Source organism: Dasypus novemcinctus, chromosome X (genome assembly GCF_030445035.2).
Source record: "Dasypus novemcinctus isolate mDasNov1 chromosome X, mDasNov1.1.hap2, whole genome shotgun sequence".
Taxonomy (NCBI): Eukaryota; Metazoa; Chordata; class Mammalia; order Cingulata; family Dasypodidae; genus Dasypus; species Dasypus novemcinctus.
In genome coordinates, this window is record NC_080704.1 from 2,750,573 (window position 1) to 2,769,441 (window position 18,869).

The 18,869-nt window shown below is 39.7% G+C and overlaps 1 protein-coding gene across 3 annotated transcripts in view; it reads left to right on the forward strand.

Annotated features, from left to right (window-relative positions):
* The window catches only part of LOC101432457 (glycogenin-2), a 43,874-nt gene that overhangs the window by 15,734 nt on the left and 9,271 nt on the right, over positions 1–18,869 (forward strand). For all 3 annotated transcript variants that reach the window (XM_004449142.3, XM_004449143.3, XM_071213235.1), the window contains exons 4-8: positions 3,884–4,058; positions 5,809–5,971; positions 6,824–6,950; positions 9,745–9,955; positions 12,184–12,357. In XM_004449142.3, coding sequence (XP_004449199.1) covers positions 3,884–4,058; positions 5,809–5,971; positions 6,824–6,950; positions 9,745–9,955; positions 12,184–12,357 — 850 coding nt within the window. The remainder of the gene's footprint in view (positions 1–3,883; positions 4,059–5,808; positions 5,972–6,823; positions 6,951–9,744; positions 9,956–12,183; positions 12,358–18,869) is intronic.

The window sequence follows — 18,869 nt, forward strand, 5'->3', positions numbered from 1 at the left end:
TTATATTGTTTTACTCAACTGTCCAGATAAAGCCAAAAGGACCCCCTAAAGCCCTATCTGACTCTCTCTTGAATTCCTCTCTCCTCTGGAAGCCATCAAACCTGTCAACATTTGTTTCAGTGAGTGAAAGGATCTACTTAAGAGATCGGTCCTCACAGAAGAACATAAAAATAGTTGCAAACATGGAGAAGGAAAAACGGTGCAGCCACTTTGGAAAGCAAAATGGCGGCTCCTCCCAAAGCTCATAATAGAATTACTATATGGCCCGGCAATCCCACCACTGTGTTTATTTCCAAAGACAGTGAAAGCCAAGTCTCAAACTATACTTGTACACTGATGTTCCCAGCAGCATTATTCCCAATAGTAAAGACAAAGAGCCCAAGTGCCTTTCAGCCAACGAATGAACAAAATGGGAGTCACACACACAACGGAAATATTGTTCAGGCACAAGAAAGACTGGAATTCCAAGAATTCTGTTAATGTGGAAGAAGTTGAAACATTCTGCTGAGTGAAATAAACAAGGCGCATGAGGGAAACTATTATCTGATGTCACTGAGGAGAGATGTCAAGAGAGCTAAGCCACAGACACAAAGTAGATTGGAGATTACCGGGAGATGTGGGCATGGAGGAAGGGGAGTATATGGTTTGGTGAATATGGGGTGTGTAAATTAAAGAATAATAAAACAAGATGCAAAAGTGAAAAAAAAGATTCAGAAACAGTGTCGTGGAAATATTGGGAAGAATTAAATGTTGCAGCACTGGTTTAGCCTTTCTGTGGTTTTTACTTTGAAGCTCTTAGGGAAGGTGGAGTGAAGGTGTCTTTTGGTGGTCAGTCAGGCATTGTCCACAGACATCCAGGGGTGTGGGGCAGGGAGACCCTCCAAGCTGTGTGTTACCTGATGTACAGGGGCTGCCTTTCTGCAGGGAAAGAAATGCAGGGGTATGTGCTCAAAGCATTAAACAAAATGGATCCGTGAAACTCAACTCTTCCTGCAGGAATTTATTTTAAGAAAACAAGCAGAGCTGAACAAAAGGATTAAAGAGCTCAAATCACAGAGCTATTTGCAGCAAGATAGAGTGCTAGTTTTCTGGTCTATCCCCCGTTCTTTATAGAACCATGAAGATGCCATAAATTCCTTAACCAACTGGTCACAAAGTAGGAAAGTTGGTGATGAAATAGTACTTTCTTAAGATATATAGTTATCTTGGATATTGTGCAATGAAAAAGGAGAAATAAATGTTGAGTAGAAGGGAAAAGCTAAGGGATATAATAGACTCCAAAGCTCCCATATATTTCTAACAGAATTTTTAGAAACAGAAAAGCAGAGGGCACAGAGTAGAAGGAATAACTCATGTAGTTATCCAGCTGAGAAAGGATTTTAGACTGAGAGTGTTCCCTGATTGTTGGGTGGAATGAACGAAGTTACAAAGTGATGAAATCGCAGAGCACCAAAAATAAAGAAAAAGTACTAACTGTATTTCAGTATCTGGTTGAGATACTTGACGAGTATCTCATCTGGAATTGATGCATCAACAATCTGGAGCAAAATGAGTTTGAACTGAGATTTATTTTCAGTCAAATTAGCCTATTTTGAAAGAAAAATAAAAATGTTTCAAGTATGCAAAAACTCAAAAATTTTGCCCCACAAAGACCTTTGAGGAAAAAAAATTGAGGATATACTCAAGCAAAATGAAATATGACTCTAAGAAAGAAGGAATAGTAATGCTAAACAAATAAATGGGTAAAAAGTTAAGACTGAAGGCATTAATGTATAATGTGATGGCTTAATAGTTCACTTAGGAGGTGAATGGATGAGCTTGGAAGAAGATGAGTATAGGATCACACTCATGCCTTGTCTGGGGAATAAATATAGATGATTATCTTTAGGTTTGATAGAAAATACGAGTTTAAATATGTGTGCTAACAGTTAAAGCATGGTATCTACCAGATGACTAAAAATGATATGTGTAGCTTTCAAAGTATTAATGGAAAATGCATGGCATGAAGAAAATCCAAGTAATGCTATGAAAGTTGAGAAGGGATTACAGAGAAGAAGGAGAAAGTATGATAAATGTGAAGAGGAAAAAATATAAACTAAAACTGCAGAATGTAATCCAAATATATTAGTAATGATAATAAAGGTGAATGGATTGAAAACCCCTCTTAGAAAAAAGAGACTTTCAGCCTGGGCAAATGAACAGAATCCAGCTGTGTATTGTACATGCAATAACTTAAATAACAGCAAAAATGTTGAAAATAAGGGAGATGATTGCTATGATATGATAGTATATGATACAATATGATATGACATGACATGATGCTATGTGATATATGATGGTATATAATACAATATGACATGGTGCTTTATGATATGAAATATGATGGATTATAATATGATAGGTATGACATGATGCTATATGTGATGTGATATGACATGATATATATGTGATATTATATGACATGGTGCTGTATGTTATGGCATGATGCTAGATATGATGTGGTATGACATGCTATAAGTAGTATTATATGGGATGAGATGATGCTATATGATATATAATGTGATGTGATATGATATGGTACAATTCTGTCCCAGTATTCAATCCATAGTCTCAGGTTGCATTTAGTTGACATACCTTCTCCAATCTTTTTCAGCTCCTTATTCTTTCCTTATGTGTTATTAGCATCACATTTTTGGAGAGTCCTGGCCAATTATTTTATAGAATGCCTTTCAATTTTATTTGTCCGATGTTTTCCCATGATAATATTGAGGTTATACTTTTTTGGCAAAAAATCCACAGAAGTGACGCATCTTTCTCATTGCATCATATCAGGGTATGGTGTTGATATATCTCATTACTGATGATTTTAACTTTGATTCCTTATATAAAGAGGTATCTTTTGGGTTTCTCCACTGTGGAGTTACTATTTCCCCCTCATAGTTAATGAATATCTTGAGAAATATACCTTGAGATTATGTAGACATCCTGTTTCTCCTCAAGCTTTCAGCCATGGATTTTAGCATCCATCAGTGACTCTTGCCTGCAGCAATTATTATTGTGGTGTTTGCCTAATGGTGATTTTCTATTTCCTTCATTCCATCTGCATTTATTACTTGTAAATCTTCTATAATGAAAAGCTGTCCCTTCTTCCCCATTTACTTATTTATTTATTTAATTTTTTATGTCCATTGTGAATCCATGGATATTTATTTCATATTTTCAATTCATTATTTATTTTGTTACTCAAATTTCTTCAGCTTTGACCATTGGGTGTTTCTTCCAGTTAGTTCTCTGTGTCTGTTGGACTTGCTTCCATTCTTTTTCTTATAATTCCTTATCTTTTCTGTCATCACAAGATATTCTGGGCTATAATAAAGTAGAATTTAAATGACAAAAACAAAAAATTTAAGGGGAACAAAGAGGCACATTTCAGATAGATAAAAGATACAGTCCTTTAAAATTTGTCTCAAACCTGTATGCAAATAACAATGAAGGCTTTGAATACATAAAGCAGAAGCCAATAGTGATTGTAGTGGAAATGTGTTGGTTTCTACCTGCTCAGCAGTCACTCCTCTTTACTCTTGTGTTTGCAGAAGGGAACTTACCTCAGTAAGGGATGGCCCAAGTCAGTCTATCTCAAGACAATTCTGTTCACTTGGTCTTGTTTTTCCAATTTTGAGCATGGGTGAAAACTGTGCAAAACTAAGACATCCACAGAAAACCCACCAACCCCAAGTGGGGTTGAAGGCCCCCAAGTGGGGCTTGAAGACTGTGATGTGGATTTGGACCCATGTCCCATGTTTGAGATGTGTCTTGAAGAGGTAGGACATTCTGTGATGAGTAGTTGCCTCCTTCCCTTGTATTTGTCATGTGTCTTTTCCAGGGTGGCCCTCTCGAGGGTGTTTGATGAGATCATCGAGGTCAATCTGATAGACAGTGCGGACTATAGCCACCTGGCCTTTCTGAAGAGACCTGAGCTTGGGGTCACCCTCACCAAGCTTCACAGTTGGACGCTCACCCATTACAGCAAGTGTGTCTTCTTGGATGCAGACACTCTGGTGAGTGGAGAGGAGCCATGAGGACAATGGACCCTGCTTGACCCTAAACACAGTGCCTCTCCATGAACCCCACTTGATCCCAATGACCATGCCTCTCCATGGACCCCACTTGACCCCAAAGACCATACTCCCCATGGACCAGACTTCACCCCAAAGACCATGCCTCTCCATGGGCCCCACTTGACCCCAAAACCATGCCTCCCCATGGACCAGACTTCACCCTAAAGACCATGCCTCTCCATGGACCCCACTTGACCCCAAAACCATGCCTCCCCATGGACCAGACTTCACCCCAAAGACCATGCTTCTTCATGGACCCCACTTGGCTCCAAAACCATGCCTCCCATGGACCCCACTTTACCCCAAAGACCATTCCTCTCCGTGGTCCCCACTTTACCCCAGGGACCATGACTCTCCAAGGGTGAGCAGGCTCCTGTCTCTTGCCATTAGACACCCATAAAACAATGTGTATCTTTATCTCCAACACCGACATTTGGTCTATCAGAATCAGATGTAACTTACCCACTAGCACTGTACTGGATCCTACTGAGGGTCCTTCGAAACTTCTAGGCTTGCTCATGCCCTGGGATGGGTTTATAATCACATTATTTCATCTCTGCAAAATGGAACAGTTAGAACAAAATGTTTTGCCTTGATTGTGTACTGAACTGAGTAGTTCTGATTGGACAGGTGAGCCATAGCATCTGAGATTGTCATTTCTGGACAGAGACCTGCAGCTTAGGAGTCCCGGATGGGCTCTGTCAAAAGCAGCCATTGCAAAGTCCAGATGTAAGATGTCAGAGCACTGGAGGTCAGACCTACATGCCTTGGTTATTTTTTATAAAGATTTATTTTATTTATTCCACCCTCCTTGTGTTTGTGCTTGCTGTCTGCCCTCTGTGTCCATTCACTGTGTGCTCTCTGTGTCTACTTGTTGACCTTTTAGGAGGCACCAGGAATTGAACCTGAGACCTCCCATGTGGGAGAGAGGCACTCAATCTTTTGAGCCATCTCTGCTTCTTGCTCTGTTGTGTCTCTCATTGTCTTTCCTCTTTGTGTCTCTTTGTTGTGTCATCTTGTTGCATCAGCTTGCCATGCCTGCCCATTGTGCCAGCTCACTGTCTTGCTCATCCTCTCCAGGAAGCACTGGGAACCAAACCCAGGACCTCCCATATGGCAGGTGAGAGCTCAATAGCTTGAGCCCTACTTGCTTCCCTGCCTTGGTTACTGAAATAACAACTCTGTAGGAAAAGGAAGGGGTACAGAGGAGGACAAGAACAATAGAGTAATCAGACTAATGTTCTTCCCAAACAGAGCACAATGTAGAAATCCAGTGTGTCCTAAGGAAACACAATTAGTAGCCAAGTTCTTCAAGGCAATTGATTACATTATAATGATTAAAAAGATCTTTCTTCATAGGTTTCCATAGTTTTATTTGTCACGTTGGCTAGATTAGCGAGGATATATAATCAAGAGCATTCCATGGAGAATCTTAAGAATCTTGGCAGAACAATTAATTTCAGTGGGAGCATTGCTTCAATCACTTGAAATAAACTAGAGGGCAACCTTATCCAGGCAATTGTCTTCTTTGAGCATAAGTTTAAAGGACTTAACAGAGTCTCTCAAAATTGGGGCACAGGTTTCCAACCACTGGAACGTTTGTCCCATCCTAGAGCTCCTGTTCCATTCCTCAGGTACATACCTGAGGAGAGGGTAGGGCTGCTCAGGTCCACACGTTTTGCTTCTCCAGGTGCTCTCCAATATCGATGAGCTGTTCGAGAGGGGAGAATTTTCTGCAGCCCCAGATCCTGGATGGCCTGATTGTTTCAACAGTGGGGTCTTCGTCTTCCAACCCTCTCTCAAAACGCATAACCTCCTGCTGCAGCACGCGATGAAACATGGCAGTTTTGATGGTAAAGGGGGGGATCTTGGGTATATGCAGAAAAGAAGTTTGGTTTTGGCAGCAACCCTACTCTGCTCCATCCTCATTTTCCCTGTATCTGTGAATGGCAAACTAAGCGAGTTAAAGATGGGAATCAAAGAATAAAGTCAGGTGAGGTGACAGAAAAAAATACAGAAGAAAACAGGCAACAGAAAGAACCATTGAAATTATCCTTCATCAGCAATCCCACTCATAGAGAATGGGGTGAACCAACCTTTCTGAAAAGGAGCGTTGAATAAAAATTTTTGGTTTTGGGGACCACACTTGGTGTTACAACTCCCCAGCTCTGCCGTTGTATTGTGACTGCAACCATAGACCACATGGGCTGGCTGAGTTCCAACAAAACTTTATTTATAAAATCACACACAGACAGGTCATCGTTGGCCAACCCCTGATACAGAATAAAGGAAAGAATTAAAGTGAGCCAACCGGAAGCCAGATATTTGATTGAATGGCAGTCAGTGGAAAGGAAATTGGCTGAAATTTTTGTAATGTAAGAGAATATACTAGAACAATGGAGAATTGACTTTAGATAAGGAATTGGAGTTAATGAATCTTGCAAAAATAACTATGTTGGGAAAAGCATTTTTTGCTACCACATAATGCTCATTAGAGGAGGAGTGGAGCATTTTGGAGAGAAAATGCAATTTTATTAGTAACTGAGTTATCTGCCACTTTCAAGGCATAGGTGTGTCCTTGATGTCAGAGAGAAGAAATATAATTGGTAATCTTGAATGCACATGCTTATTTGGTGACTTTGCTTTCTTTCAGTGTGTTGTCTCGTTCTTTATTAACCTATTTTGGGTGTTTGTTAACCATTTAGGGGCTGATCAAGGTTTATTGAATAGTTTCTTCAGTACCTGGTCAACGGCTGACATCCACAAGCATTTGCCGTTCATCTATAACTTAAGCAGTAATGCAGCTTACACCTACAGCCCTGCTTTCAAACAGTGAGTTCCCTGCTATGGTGGGTTGGATTATGTGCCCCAGTGCAGACCCCTTCTTTATCTTGACTGCATTCCTGTGGGTGTGAGCCCATTGCAGATAGGACCTCTTGAAGATGTTAATTTAGTTAAGGTGTGGCCCAGCTGACAGAGGGTAGGCCTTAATTTGGATTCTGGGATTCTTTTATTAGTAATTGAAGAAAATGTGGCATTGGTGTGGAGAAAGTGGCCATGGTAGCTGCTGGGGGTAGGGAATGGGAGGAAGAGATGAGATGTGGAGGCGTTTTCGGGACTTGGAGTTGTCCTGGGTGGTGCTGCGGGGACAGTTACCGGACATTGTGTGTCCTCCCATGGCCCACTGGGTAGACTGTGGGAGAGTGTGGGCTATGGTGTGGACCATTGACCATGAGGTGCAGCGGTGCTCAGAGACGTATTCACCAAATGCAATGAATGTCTCATGATGATGGAGGAGGTTGTTGTTATGGGGGGAGGAGTGTATGGGAGGGGGGTAGAGGGTATATGGGGACCTCATATTTTTTGAATGTAACATTAAAAAAATAAAGACAAAAAAATTTGGTAATAAAAAAAAATAAGCAGAACAGATTCAGATATAGTGGGAAGAGGCCATGGGGAGGAGCTGGGAGCCAGAAGTCAATGGAACCCAAAAGAGAAGGGAGAGGGCATCACCATGCCAACACCAGAATGTGGTACAGAGAGCATTGCCTTTCTAGCATCTCAATTTCAGACCTTGCCTAGACTCAAAACCATAAGCCTGAAAATGCCCCCACATCACATCTCTTCTTCCCTCTCCCTGCCCTTAGCAACTTCCGTGGCCACTGTTTCCACATCAGTGATACAGTTTCCTCCATTGTTAGAGTCACAATAATTCTATAGTAGAATACCAGTAAGTCCACTCTAATCCATACTCTATTCCTCCATCCTGTGGACCCTGGAATGGTGATGTCTACTCCACCTCTAGATCAAGAGGGGACTTAGATCCCACGTGGGTGATGGATGTGATTCTCCTGCTTGCAGTTGTAGACTCTCTCGGTGGACAGATGCTGGACATTATATGTCCATGATCCATGGACATGATCCATGGATGGGGGGAGAGTGTAAGCTACAATGTAAACTGTAATCCATGTGATGGAGCAGTGCTCCAAAACATTTTCACCAAATGCAATGAATGTGCCACAACGATGAAGGAGGTTGTTGATGTGGGGGAAAGAGTGTGGGGGGTGGGGAATATATGGGAACCTCATATTTTTCATGTAACATTTTGTGTGATCTCTGTTTCTTTAAAAAAAAAACTATAAAACATATTAAAACACAACAACCCATAAGCCAATACAGTCCCGTTGCTGAAGCCTCCCCATTATGTGGTATTTGTTTTAGAACCTCAGATAAGTGAAGGTCCTTGCCATGGCCCATCTGCAGGCCTGTCTCCATTCAGCAAAGCATCTCTCAGATGGCAATGGCCTTTGGCAGATGGAAAAATGTAAGGTTGCCCCATCTGCTCTAGTGAAGTATATTACTATTATTGATTCAAAGTACCACAAGTCAAGGCGGCTGTGCTTTATGACAATGGTTCTCAAAGTGCTACCAAGGAACCCTCCTGGGAGTTTCCCACCATCTTTTAAGGCTCTGCAAAATCAAACCACTCTTCCAAAACTCATCTCAAGTGATTCTTGCCCTTTTGAGACTCATCTTCTCCTGAATATCTGGTTGAACTTTATAGACACTGCCTGAGATGCAGTAATAAAGCAGAGTGAGCCTAGAGATACAAGAACCTGTGCCTCATATTAGGCCAGCCCATGCCATTCTGGTCCTCTTTTTATTTTATTTTATTTTGAAAAATATTGTTATTTCCAAGAAAAGTATGAAATTTAGGGTAACAGGTTAACATGTAATGGGTTTATTTTTTTCTTGGTTTTTTTTTTTTTTTTGCTTTTATTTATTTTCTGGCCTTAGTATTTTATAATGAACTGATAAATCATTTTTTAAATCTGTTTTAATTTCTAATAGAGTAGATATACACAGAATCAAATTGAAGAAAAATTTTTTGGGTCCTCAATTATTTTTATGAGTGTAAAAGGGCCCTGGGCCAAAAAAGTTTGAGAACTACTGATCTCTGAAACATCGTTGTAAATGAAAATAGAACATCTGAGAATAATCTAGGGAATGGATCATTTTAGAACACGTATTCTCAAGGGCAAAAGTATCCCCTATTGCCACAAAGCAGGTAGAAATTGGTTCTTGGGGAAGTGAAAAAAATCTTACTCCTTTTTAATGTGTAAAATACAATTTATGCATATGGAACTTAAATATATGTAAAGTGTATCTGGTATTAAAATGTTAAATGGGGAAGTAATCAGAGGAAAAACTCTAAAAAAGTTTCTGGGAGAGTGATAATGAGAAAATGAGAAATCATTTGTTGAAGAGAATCTTGTAAAATAAGTGAATTGTTTGATTCACAGCCTGCTATTTCTACTTTTTATTTTCCTCATATCATTTTAAGGATATGAATGGGCTGCTATGGTGTCCATTTGTAAAAGACTTTTGATTTTGCCTTCCAGTTTAGGGAAAGATACTTCTGGGTTATGATTATGATGATTGTCATGAAGAAAATGAAACACAGCAAACTTTCATTAAAAAAAAGTTACAAAAGTAACTCTAAATCAAAGTAGTAGCAATTAACGATATCATCAATAACATGTCTCCCAGTTGGTAAATAATCGATTTCTGGGCATCTTTGGTCACTTCCAAGGAGAAAGCAGAATCCTCTTTGCTTCCTTCTCAGATTTGGTTCGAAGGCTAAAGTCGTGCACTTTTTGGGGTCCACCAAGCCCTGGAATTACCAGTATAACCCCCAGACGGGCTCAGTCCTAGGGGCTGCTTCCCAGCACCAGGAGCCATTCCTCAACCTCTGGTGGACAACCTACTACAGGAGCATCCTACCTCTTTTTGAAAGTCTCCAAGGCATGGAAGACGACGCATCCCCAGGACATGCCGTAAGCAGGCGCTCCTCCCTTGGAACCCATAGTTGAGGACAGACATGCACTCTCAGTGTGTTACCTTCAAATGCAAACCTTTTGTTCTCATATCCTGTAGTCCACGCAGAAGGATGCTGAAGCAGTGGGCAGCTCAGAATAGTGGCTCAAAGTGGTGGCTGAACAGAAGTGCTTCCGTAATTTGTAGGACTGAAGCGTGAAAAGGTCATTTAAATTAGGGGGGAAAATGCTGATGGAAAAGTGACTAGAGATTGCTGACTACCGTTTAATGAGAGCAGACATTTCTCCACTTTAAGTCAGCATTTGTCATAGCATTTGATGAAAGTTTCTGCAAAGGAGTCTTTAATAGTAGAGTGACACTCTGATTTTTTAAATGTAATAAGTGTACTAAATCGTGAAGTTTCTACAGCCTGTTTAGTATGGATTGGTTTCCAAAGAGCCTTTTTAAAATTAAGTCTCAGGAAAAGTTTGATTCTTTATCAACTTTTTCTAGCAGATTAATGAAGTATTCAAGAATTGGCAAATATATTATAGCAGGTCCTCATTTTATGTGGATTCAGGTATATGAAATTTGCAATTGAAAAAATAAAGATAGAATTATTTAAAAAATTATTTCTATGATTGTTTTTACTTATTGTCACTAGAATATTTATTTGCCTTATTTTTTTATATTGAAGTATAATATTAGTACATGAACATTATAAACAGTAAGTGTATAGTAAAAGTTGTGAACTTACAAAGCAAACATGCATATCATCATACAAGACTCCCTTACCTCTCCCCACCATCAACACCCTGCATTGTTGAGAAATATTTGTTACAAACTATGGAAGAGCATTGTCAAAATCTTACTAACTATAGTTCGTATCCTACATTTGGTGTATTTTTCCCCCAACCCACCCTATTACTTTTTAAAATTATATTTTATTACAGAGTTGAGCTTACAAAATAACCATACCCATGTGTAGAATTCCCATACAACAATCCTTTACCAGCTCAGTACACCATGGTGGAACATATGTTGAAATTATGAGATAGTATCGTCAGATTATTACTACCAACCATGGTCCATAGTGTACATTTGGCCTACTTTTTCCATACTCCCCCAATTATCAACACAGTACACCTTTGGCATTGATGCAAGAATACTACACTATTGCTGTTAATCACAGTCCATAGGTCACTCCAGTTGTATTTTTCCCATGCTTCTCCACATTCCCACCACCCTGCATTAGGGATGTACATCTGCTCTAGCTCACAGGACACTCTTGCATCTGTACCATCAACCACAATTCTCATCCACCTCTGGGTTTACTGTGTGATTCAGTCCATAGATTATTCTCTAGCTTTCTTTCAATTGACAATTACATCCCTAGATGACCCTTTCCAGCTACATTCCCATTCACAAACCAGCAACTACTCACTATAAAGTGTTACCATCAACTCTATCCATTTCTACACTTCTATAGTCAAGTTAATTAAAACTTCTACATGCATTAAACTGCCTTATTTTTTAAAATGTGTGATAGGTATGTCCATATAAGAACACCTATTAAACAACGGGGTTCACTATTATGCCTGATTTTTAGGGTTTGGAACGTATTGGTTGTGTAAAACAAGGTTGTACCATACTTAAGAAATTGAGGAGAATCCATGTTTTAAATTTTACTATAGTTTTTGTATGTGAGGAGTTAGGCAATACCTGAACTATACATTTCTCTAGCCATTTGCCAGGAGTGAATAGTAGTTTCTTTGTCCTCACTCCCTTGATGCTGATTGGTACTTAGTGGTAGGCTTCAGGTTGTGTGTGAAGGAAAATTAGATGGGGTGCCAGGTAGTTGTGAACAAGAATGCTTTGGAGGCCTTCTCGATGAGCAGAACCATTTTCTCAAGGGTAGCGACCACTCTGTGTGTTTCATCAGAACTTACTTTGAGAGGTGTCCATTCAACAGGAGCCCTCCAGGCCTGGGAGCTCCCTGTTGGTCTCTGGGGTGGAAAAGAATCTCTACTCATGTTGCAGAGTGTCTGATTCTGGGAACTTCTGCAAGTTATGTATCAGTTCTTCAGGCTCAGTTTCACAAATCCATGTAGCATCTGTTGAGGATACCAACAGCAATTGCAGGTGATTGCCTTGGAGAGCACTGGCCACTCAAAATTCAGGGTGGGTCTCGGGTGACCTGCATTGAGGAGAGGTACTAGAACTCACCAGGTGCATCCACTCCCCGCAGGTATTACCCGTGGGTTTCGGAGGACCAAGTACAAACTCAGCGCCTGGAGCTGGGGAGCCAAGTGTGAATTTGACGCCATGGACTAGCCCACCTTCACCTGCTCAGGGCTCTTCAGAGCAGACCGTGGGAGTGGATAAGTCCCCACCCTCACCTGAACAATGCTATTCAGAAGAGGTAAGTACCTGCACTCAGCACAGGTGTGACAGAATGTCAGACACTGAGTTGCCAGTGAAATGAGAGCCAGTCCTCAGGGTTTTCTCCGGAATGAGGGAGCTCCTGCATTAATTTATTTCTCTGTACAGTTAAATGTTGTGGGAGACTGAATAAAGCACCCCTACAGAGGTGTCCCTGCCCTGACCCCAGGAACCTGTGGATATGTTATGTCACATGGCAAGAGGGAAAGAAGGTTGCTAATACCTGATCTTGAGATAAGGAGATGGTTCTAGATTATCTAGGTGGACCCAATATAATCCAATGAGTCTAAAAGTGGTAAAAGAAGACAGAACTGCTCTTATATCCATCCTCGCCTATTGTGGGCTGAGGAAAGGACCCCAGAGATGCTCACATCCTAATTCCCAGACCTGGAGAACATGGTACCTGGCAAAGGAGATGCAGATGGGATGAAGTTAAGGATCCTGAGATTATCGTGCTTTACATGGGTGGGTCCATTAGCATCACAAAGAAATTATAATAAGGAGGAGGGAGGGCCAGTGCTAGTTGTGGAGACTGGAAGATCCTCCACAGCTGGATTTAAAGACAGGGAAGGGACCAAAAGGCAAGGGATATGGGGGGGTCACCAGAAACTAGAAAAGGCAAGGAAACTACTTTTCCCTAGAACCTCCAGAAGAAATACAGCTCTCCTGATGCTTTGACTTCACCCCAGGGAGACCATTCTGGGCTTCTGGACTGTAAGAGAAACAACCTGTGCTGTGTGAGGCACTACATTTATGGTCATTTATTACAGCAGAAAGGAAACTCATATGCCTGCAGATGGCAGTACCTAGAAGACATTGGGGAGTGTCCCAGCTCCTTCAGGTTTAAAAAGGAAGGCATTTTCTACCTCAGCCCCAAATGTTCTGCATTCTGAGAAGTTTCTGTCAAAAGCACAACTTGAGTTGGTTAGTGTTGACCTAGATGGTCATTTACATTGAGCCTGGGCTTTATTAATAGTTGATTTGATAAATAAATGATACTGCATGAAGCCATGATGTAGACATTCCCAGTTTAACTAGGAAAACATTGAAAAAATGTCCTACATTTGAAGATTTCTCAGGTTACTTCCTCACGCTTATTGGCCAAAACCAAGGCATTAAGAGAAAGGCAGGGAAATTCAAGATGGCACCAGGCCTGTTGGTTGCAACATGAAGGGTTGTGTCTCTGAAAATCTGGGAAGAAAGTGGGGCCCAGGCATTGATACCCAGCAATGCTGATGCTCTAGGCTGGGCAGACATCTCAGATATAAGTAGCTCAGAGCTTGGAAAACTGTGAGCCCCTCTTTCTCAACCATCACCCAGCCAGGAAGAGAAGGATCCAAAGAGCAAGCTCAGGAATGGGGCAGCTGTGGGAAAAGGCCTAGCAGTGAAACCCAAAGCCATTTAAATATAGACTCAACTATAAATAACTGGGGGCAAATCTTTCCAGACCACGTGCAGATGCTGAAAACCTTGGTGAAATGAGATTAATGAAAGCAGAAATAAATATCTGGGCACATAGGCTTCCAGCCATCATTCCATCCTTGACTTCTTGACCTCCCTCTCAATCCCTCCATCCATCCATTTTGGCGTAATTTACTTTTTAAAAATTTTCTTTGTTGCTTGAGTCTTTTATGATGAGCATATATAATTTTTACTGATTACTATTTTAAAAGGGGGAGGCATCTTCCAAACACCAATATATCTCATTCCACACCCCATTAGTCTTTGTAATACATTAATGCAACATCTCGGCCACCTCTTGGTCACTCGTTGTTCTGACTCTGGGATCTTAAATGACTTTTCCAAGTTCTTTGTTTTGCAGAGCTGGAACCCAGGCTGAGAAGGTTATCCTTTTCCCCAATTCTAACAGTCCTAGGTTTGTATCCTAGGATTCCGTATTCCAAGTAGCAAGCCCTGTACAGATAATTATGTCTATGGTCGTGAGTAGGACACTGTTTTAGAAAATAAAGTCAATACCTCATTTATCTTCCCTATAAATTGATGTATTAAGAAAAAAATTACAGTTTAGTATCTTCTTAGTCATCTGTTTTGTCTTTCAATGTTTTGGATAGGGAAAGGTAGTTCATTAAAGGATTAGGAAAGCACCTCCTTTAAAAAATTATTGATTGTTTTTATTGTTCATCATGCATCTTATTTTATTTTTAAAAACTTTTTTTACTGAAGTACAACATACCTTTAAAAAATACACTCATGGGATGAACTTACCAGGTGCAATGGATGTATCACGATGATGGGAGAGAGTGTTGCTGTGGGGAGAGTGGGGGGCGGGGGCGGTGGGGTTGAATGGGACCTCATATATTTTTTTTATTATAATTAAAAATAATAATAATAAATAAATATTAAAAAAAAATACACTCATGGGAGTGGATGTCGTTCAAGCAGTTGAGCGTCTGCTTCCCAGGTACGAGGTCCTGGGTTCAATCTCTGGTACCTCCTTTTAAAAAAGTACACACAAAATAAGTGTAGATCTTAATGAATTGTCACAGATTAAGAAAAAAGATAATTACTGTTCAGGCTAGGAAAGAAACCAAAAGACCCCTTTCTCTTTCTCAATCTTCCTTTGCCAGCCTCTCCAAAAGATCTGCTATCTGGGCTTTTACTACAATAGCTTAGTTTTGAGTGCTTTTGAACTGTATATAAATGGAATCATGCAGTGTGTACTTTTGAGCACACTCTTGTGACTGGATGCATTTGGGGGACTTATCTGTCTTACTGAATGAAGCCAAGTTCATTCATTCTTATAGGATGCAGATTATCAAATATATGAAGATAAAATACTTATTATTCCTAGTCTTGATGGACATTTGGCAGTTTTGGCTAATACAAATAATACTGCTTTGAACATTTTTGTACATGTTCTTTGTTGCCCTTATGTTAGGCCTCTCTGTCGGGTTTACGTCTAATTGTGGGATTGCTAGATCAGAGGTATGCATTTGACCTATTTGGGTAGATTTTGCCAAGGATTTTCTACAAGCAGAGTATGGGAGTTCCAGTTGGTTCCAGCAACTGGAACCAACATTTTGATGTGCCAATAAGGATATTGTGATATCTTATTAATTTCAGTGTAAAAATTGGCATTTGTGATGTGACTAATGAAGTGGAACCTATTTTCATGTACTTTTTTGGCATTTGGATATCCTCTTTTCAAAGTACCTATTCCAATATTTTGACCATTTTTTCCCCTCCAGTGTTTTCTGTTGTTTTCTTAAAGGCTAGAGCTTTACAAATTGTATATATTCCAGATACAAGTTCTTTGTCAGTAATATATAGTAAATACATTCTTCCAGTCCATTACTTGCCTTCTTACTCTCTATACGGTATCCTTTGATGAATAGACATTCCACAGTTTAGATCATTTTGTTAATATTTCCTTTATTAGTAGTATTACTCAGGTTTACAGCCTCTTAATTGCTTTAAATGGAAGTAGAATGCCAAATTTTAATCTCACCTCTCCTGGTTGCCCCGAGGTCTTGATTATCAAGTTTCTACTGCCTTGGTAGCTCTCTGATGCATCTATCATCCAAATCTATCTATCTGTCTATCTATCTATCTATCTATCTATCTATCTATCTATCTATCTATCTATCTATCTATCTATCTGTCTGTCTGTCTATCTCTCGCTGTCTCTCATCTATCTGCCTCTCTATCAATCTATCATCTATCAATCATCCATCTATCTAGCTATCTATCAATCATCTATAATCAATCATCTATCTAATCTATCTGCCTATCTATCAACCTATCAATCATCTATCTACCATCTATCAACCATTTATACATCTATCAAATCATCTCTCATCATCTATGTGCCTATCAATCTATCATCTATCCATCTATCATCTATAATCAATCATCAATCTATATAGCTAATCTATCTGCCTATCAACCGATCAATCTATCATCTATCAATCTACCATTTATAGATCTGTCTATCTATCTATCTATCTATCTATCTATCTATCTATCTATCTATCTATCTGTCTATCTATCTATCATCCATCTATCATTGATCTATCATGTATATGAATATCCAGTCTTTTAGTCATTCTTAACAAAAGGGTAAGTCTGAAATAAGCAGCAGCATCTGTGGCTAAAAGTGGAAAAGTCACTCTTCATTTCCCGAATGGATTTATGTACCTATATTGTTAGATTCTGCCACCTCCGGCAGTAATAATTTTTGAATTTTATAGCCCGTGGTGCAAAGTAACGCTTCCTTTGATTTGTTCTAAATTTATCTCTCTGTCTCATATTTCAGCATTCCATACCCATTGTGTATCCTCTTTGTCTTTATTATGACCTCCCTCAGGGTTCATCTTTCCAGAATGAGATTCCTTTTGTTTATCATCTGTTCTCCATACTTCATCCTTCTGTCCTTTGAGAGAAGAAGCTTCCTTGGATGGTTTTCAATGTCACAGCCTTTTCTTTCAAGATGACCCAAAGTTGAGCCAGCCTTTTGAGGGGATGAATCAGAGAAGTACTTATTACCTAAGGGTAAAATTAAATGCAGTTTGTGAAAGTCATATTTTACAGATGCACGTTCATATACTGCCAAAAACCATCTGCAAGACTGACTTTGTACCAAACTACTGTTAAAATTTTGTCCTAGAAGTCTCTCTGGGCTTTCTGATGCTATGTAAAGGACATAACTATTGGTTGCTAATAAGAATAGGTGGGATATCTCTTAATGATTTTTCTTTTTATGTTTCAGTTGTTAATATTAATTGTTTTTAAATTAGCCTGTGGATCTTGACCAGAAGAGTGGCTTGACTGAACTTCCTATTTCTGGTTAAGTCAAATTTGTGAGTTTGTATTAGTCAGCCAAAGGGATGCTGATGCAAGTACAAGAACTCTGTCGGCTTTTATAGAGGGTATTTATTTGGGGTAGAAGTTTACAGTCACAAGACCCTAAGGAGTCCAACTCAATGTACCATAAGAGGTACTTTCTCACCCAAAGCCATTGGCTGCATGTTGATACAAGATGGCGGGCGATGTCTGCAAGGGTTCAGCCTTCTTCCTCCTAAGGTTCCATGGTCCCATCTTCTTTTCTCAGCTGTAGGCTGATGTAAGGTTCATCTCTCTCCTGAGGGCTCATTTCTTTCTGGGTTCAGCTACTCTGTTCTCTTCACATGGTTAATTGTAGACTATCAGGCTCATCTCTTTTCCTGGGGCCTCTGTCATGTCTAATAAGCTGTCTCTCTTCTTCTGTGTTCTTTTTTGTGTACCTTCGTCCATGTGAAAGTCTGTTTTATCAGCAGAAAGGGGCTTGGACTCAAAGCTGAGTTGCACTCTAATGACATGGTTGAATCAAGCCCTAATCTTAAAATAATTTAATCAGAAGTCTCAGCTGAATCTAATATAATCAAAGGGTTATCGCACCCAGAGAAGCAGACCAGTTTACAAACAGTTTATATCATTTTTAGAATTCATAAATAATACCAGACTGCCACAAGGTCGATAACATACTTGCAGAAAACAACCTGGAAAGCTGATTTATTATTTCATCATTTATTATAAAAAATATAATCCTAGTTAAATCACTTTTAGTGAAGAATAAAATTTCCTGGTTGGCTCGTGTGAAGTTTGTGTGTTCTTTATTGAGAGAAATTAAGGAGAAATAGACAAACAATTGAAATTTTTCTTATTTGTAATCTTTTTTGAGTATTTACTCTTTCCCAGACTCTTTGTTTCATTTATCCATCACAGTGTTTGCTTGTACTACATATTCGCAAATAAATCAAGACTCAGGAACAGTAAATTACTTATCCACATATTTTTCCTTGTGGGTTTAAGGTTTCAAATTCAGGATGTCCCACTACCCAACTCTGATTGGGTAGCAAAATTATTTTTTCTATGATGAATACATTTATATGGCAGTGCACCGATCTTGTTCATCATTTTTTTCCCAAAACTTTTAATCTTTTGCAGACCATGGAGAATTAGGATGCATTATAGATGTAGATGGCATAGGACAAATAAGCATGGAATTGGGGGTCAGATCCTCCTCTGATACTTGCCAGCTCTGCCATGTCAGGAAGGTATCTGTCTTTCAATATTAGGTTTTTTCATCAGAAAGAGCAGGGATCAAAAGATCACCTCACGAGAGTGAATAATGTACAAGGAACTTCTTATTGTCATGCAGGAGGCAGTAACGGGCACCTAAAAAACGAGCCGCTCTTATGGTGGTCATTTTGGTAACTTCATGTTTTTGCTTTTCACTGTAATTATGAGAACTTAATATTCTTTTTGGAATTTAAGCTTTTAATCATCACCTGGAAGAAGGAGCTGATATATTCTTTTTAAGATTTATTTATTTTTTTATTTCTCTCCCCTTTCTCACCACCCCCCCCCCCCCAGTTGTCTGCTCTCTGTAGCCATTCGCTGTGTATTCTTCTGTGTCTGCTTCTATCCTTGTCAGCGGCTCTGGGAATCTGTGTCTCTTTTTGTTGCGTCATCTTGCTGCGTCAGCTCTCC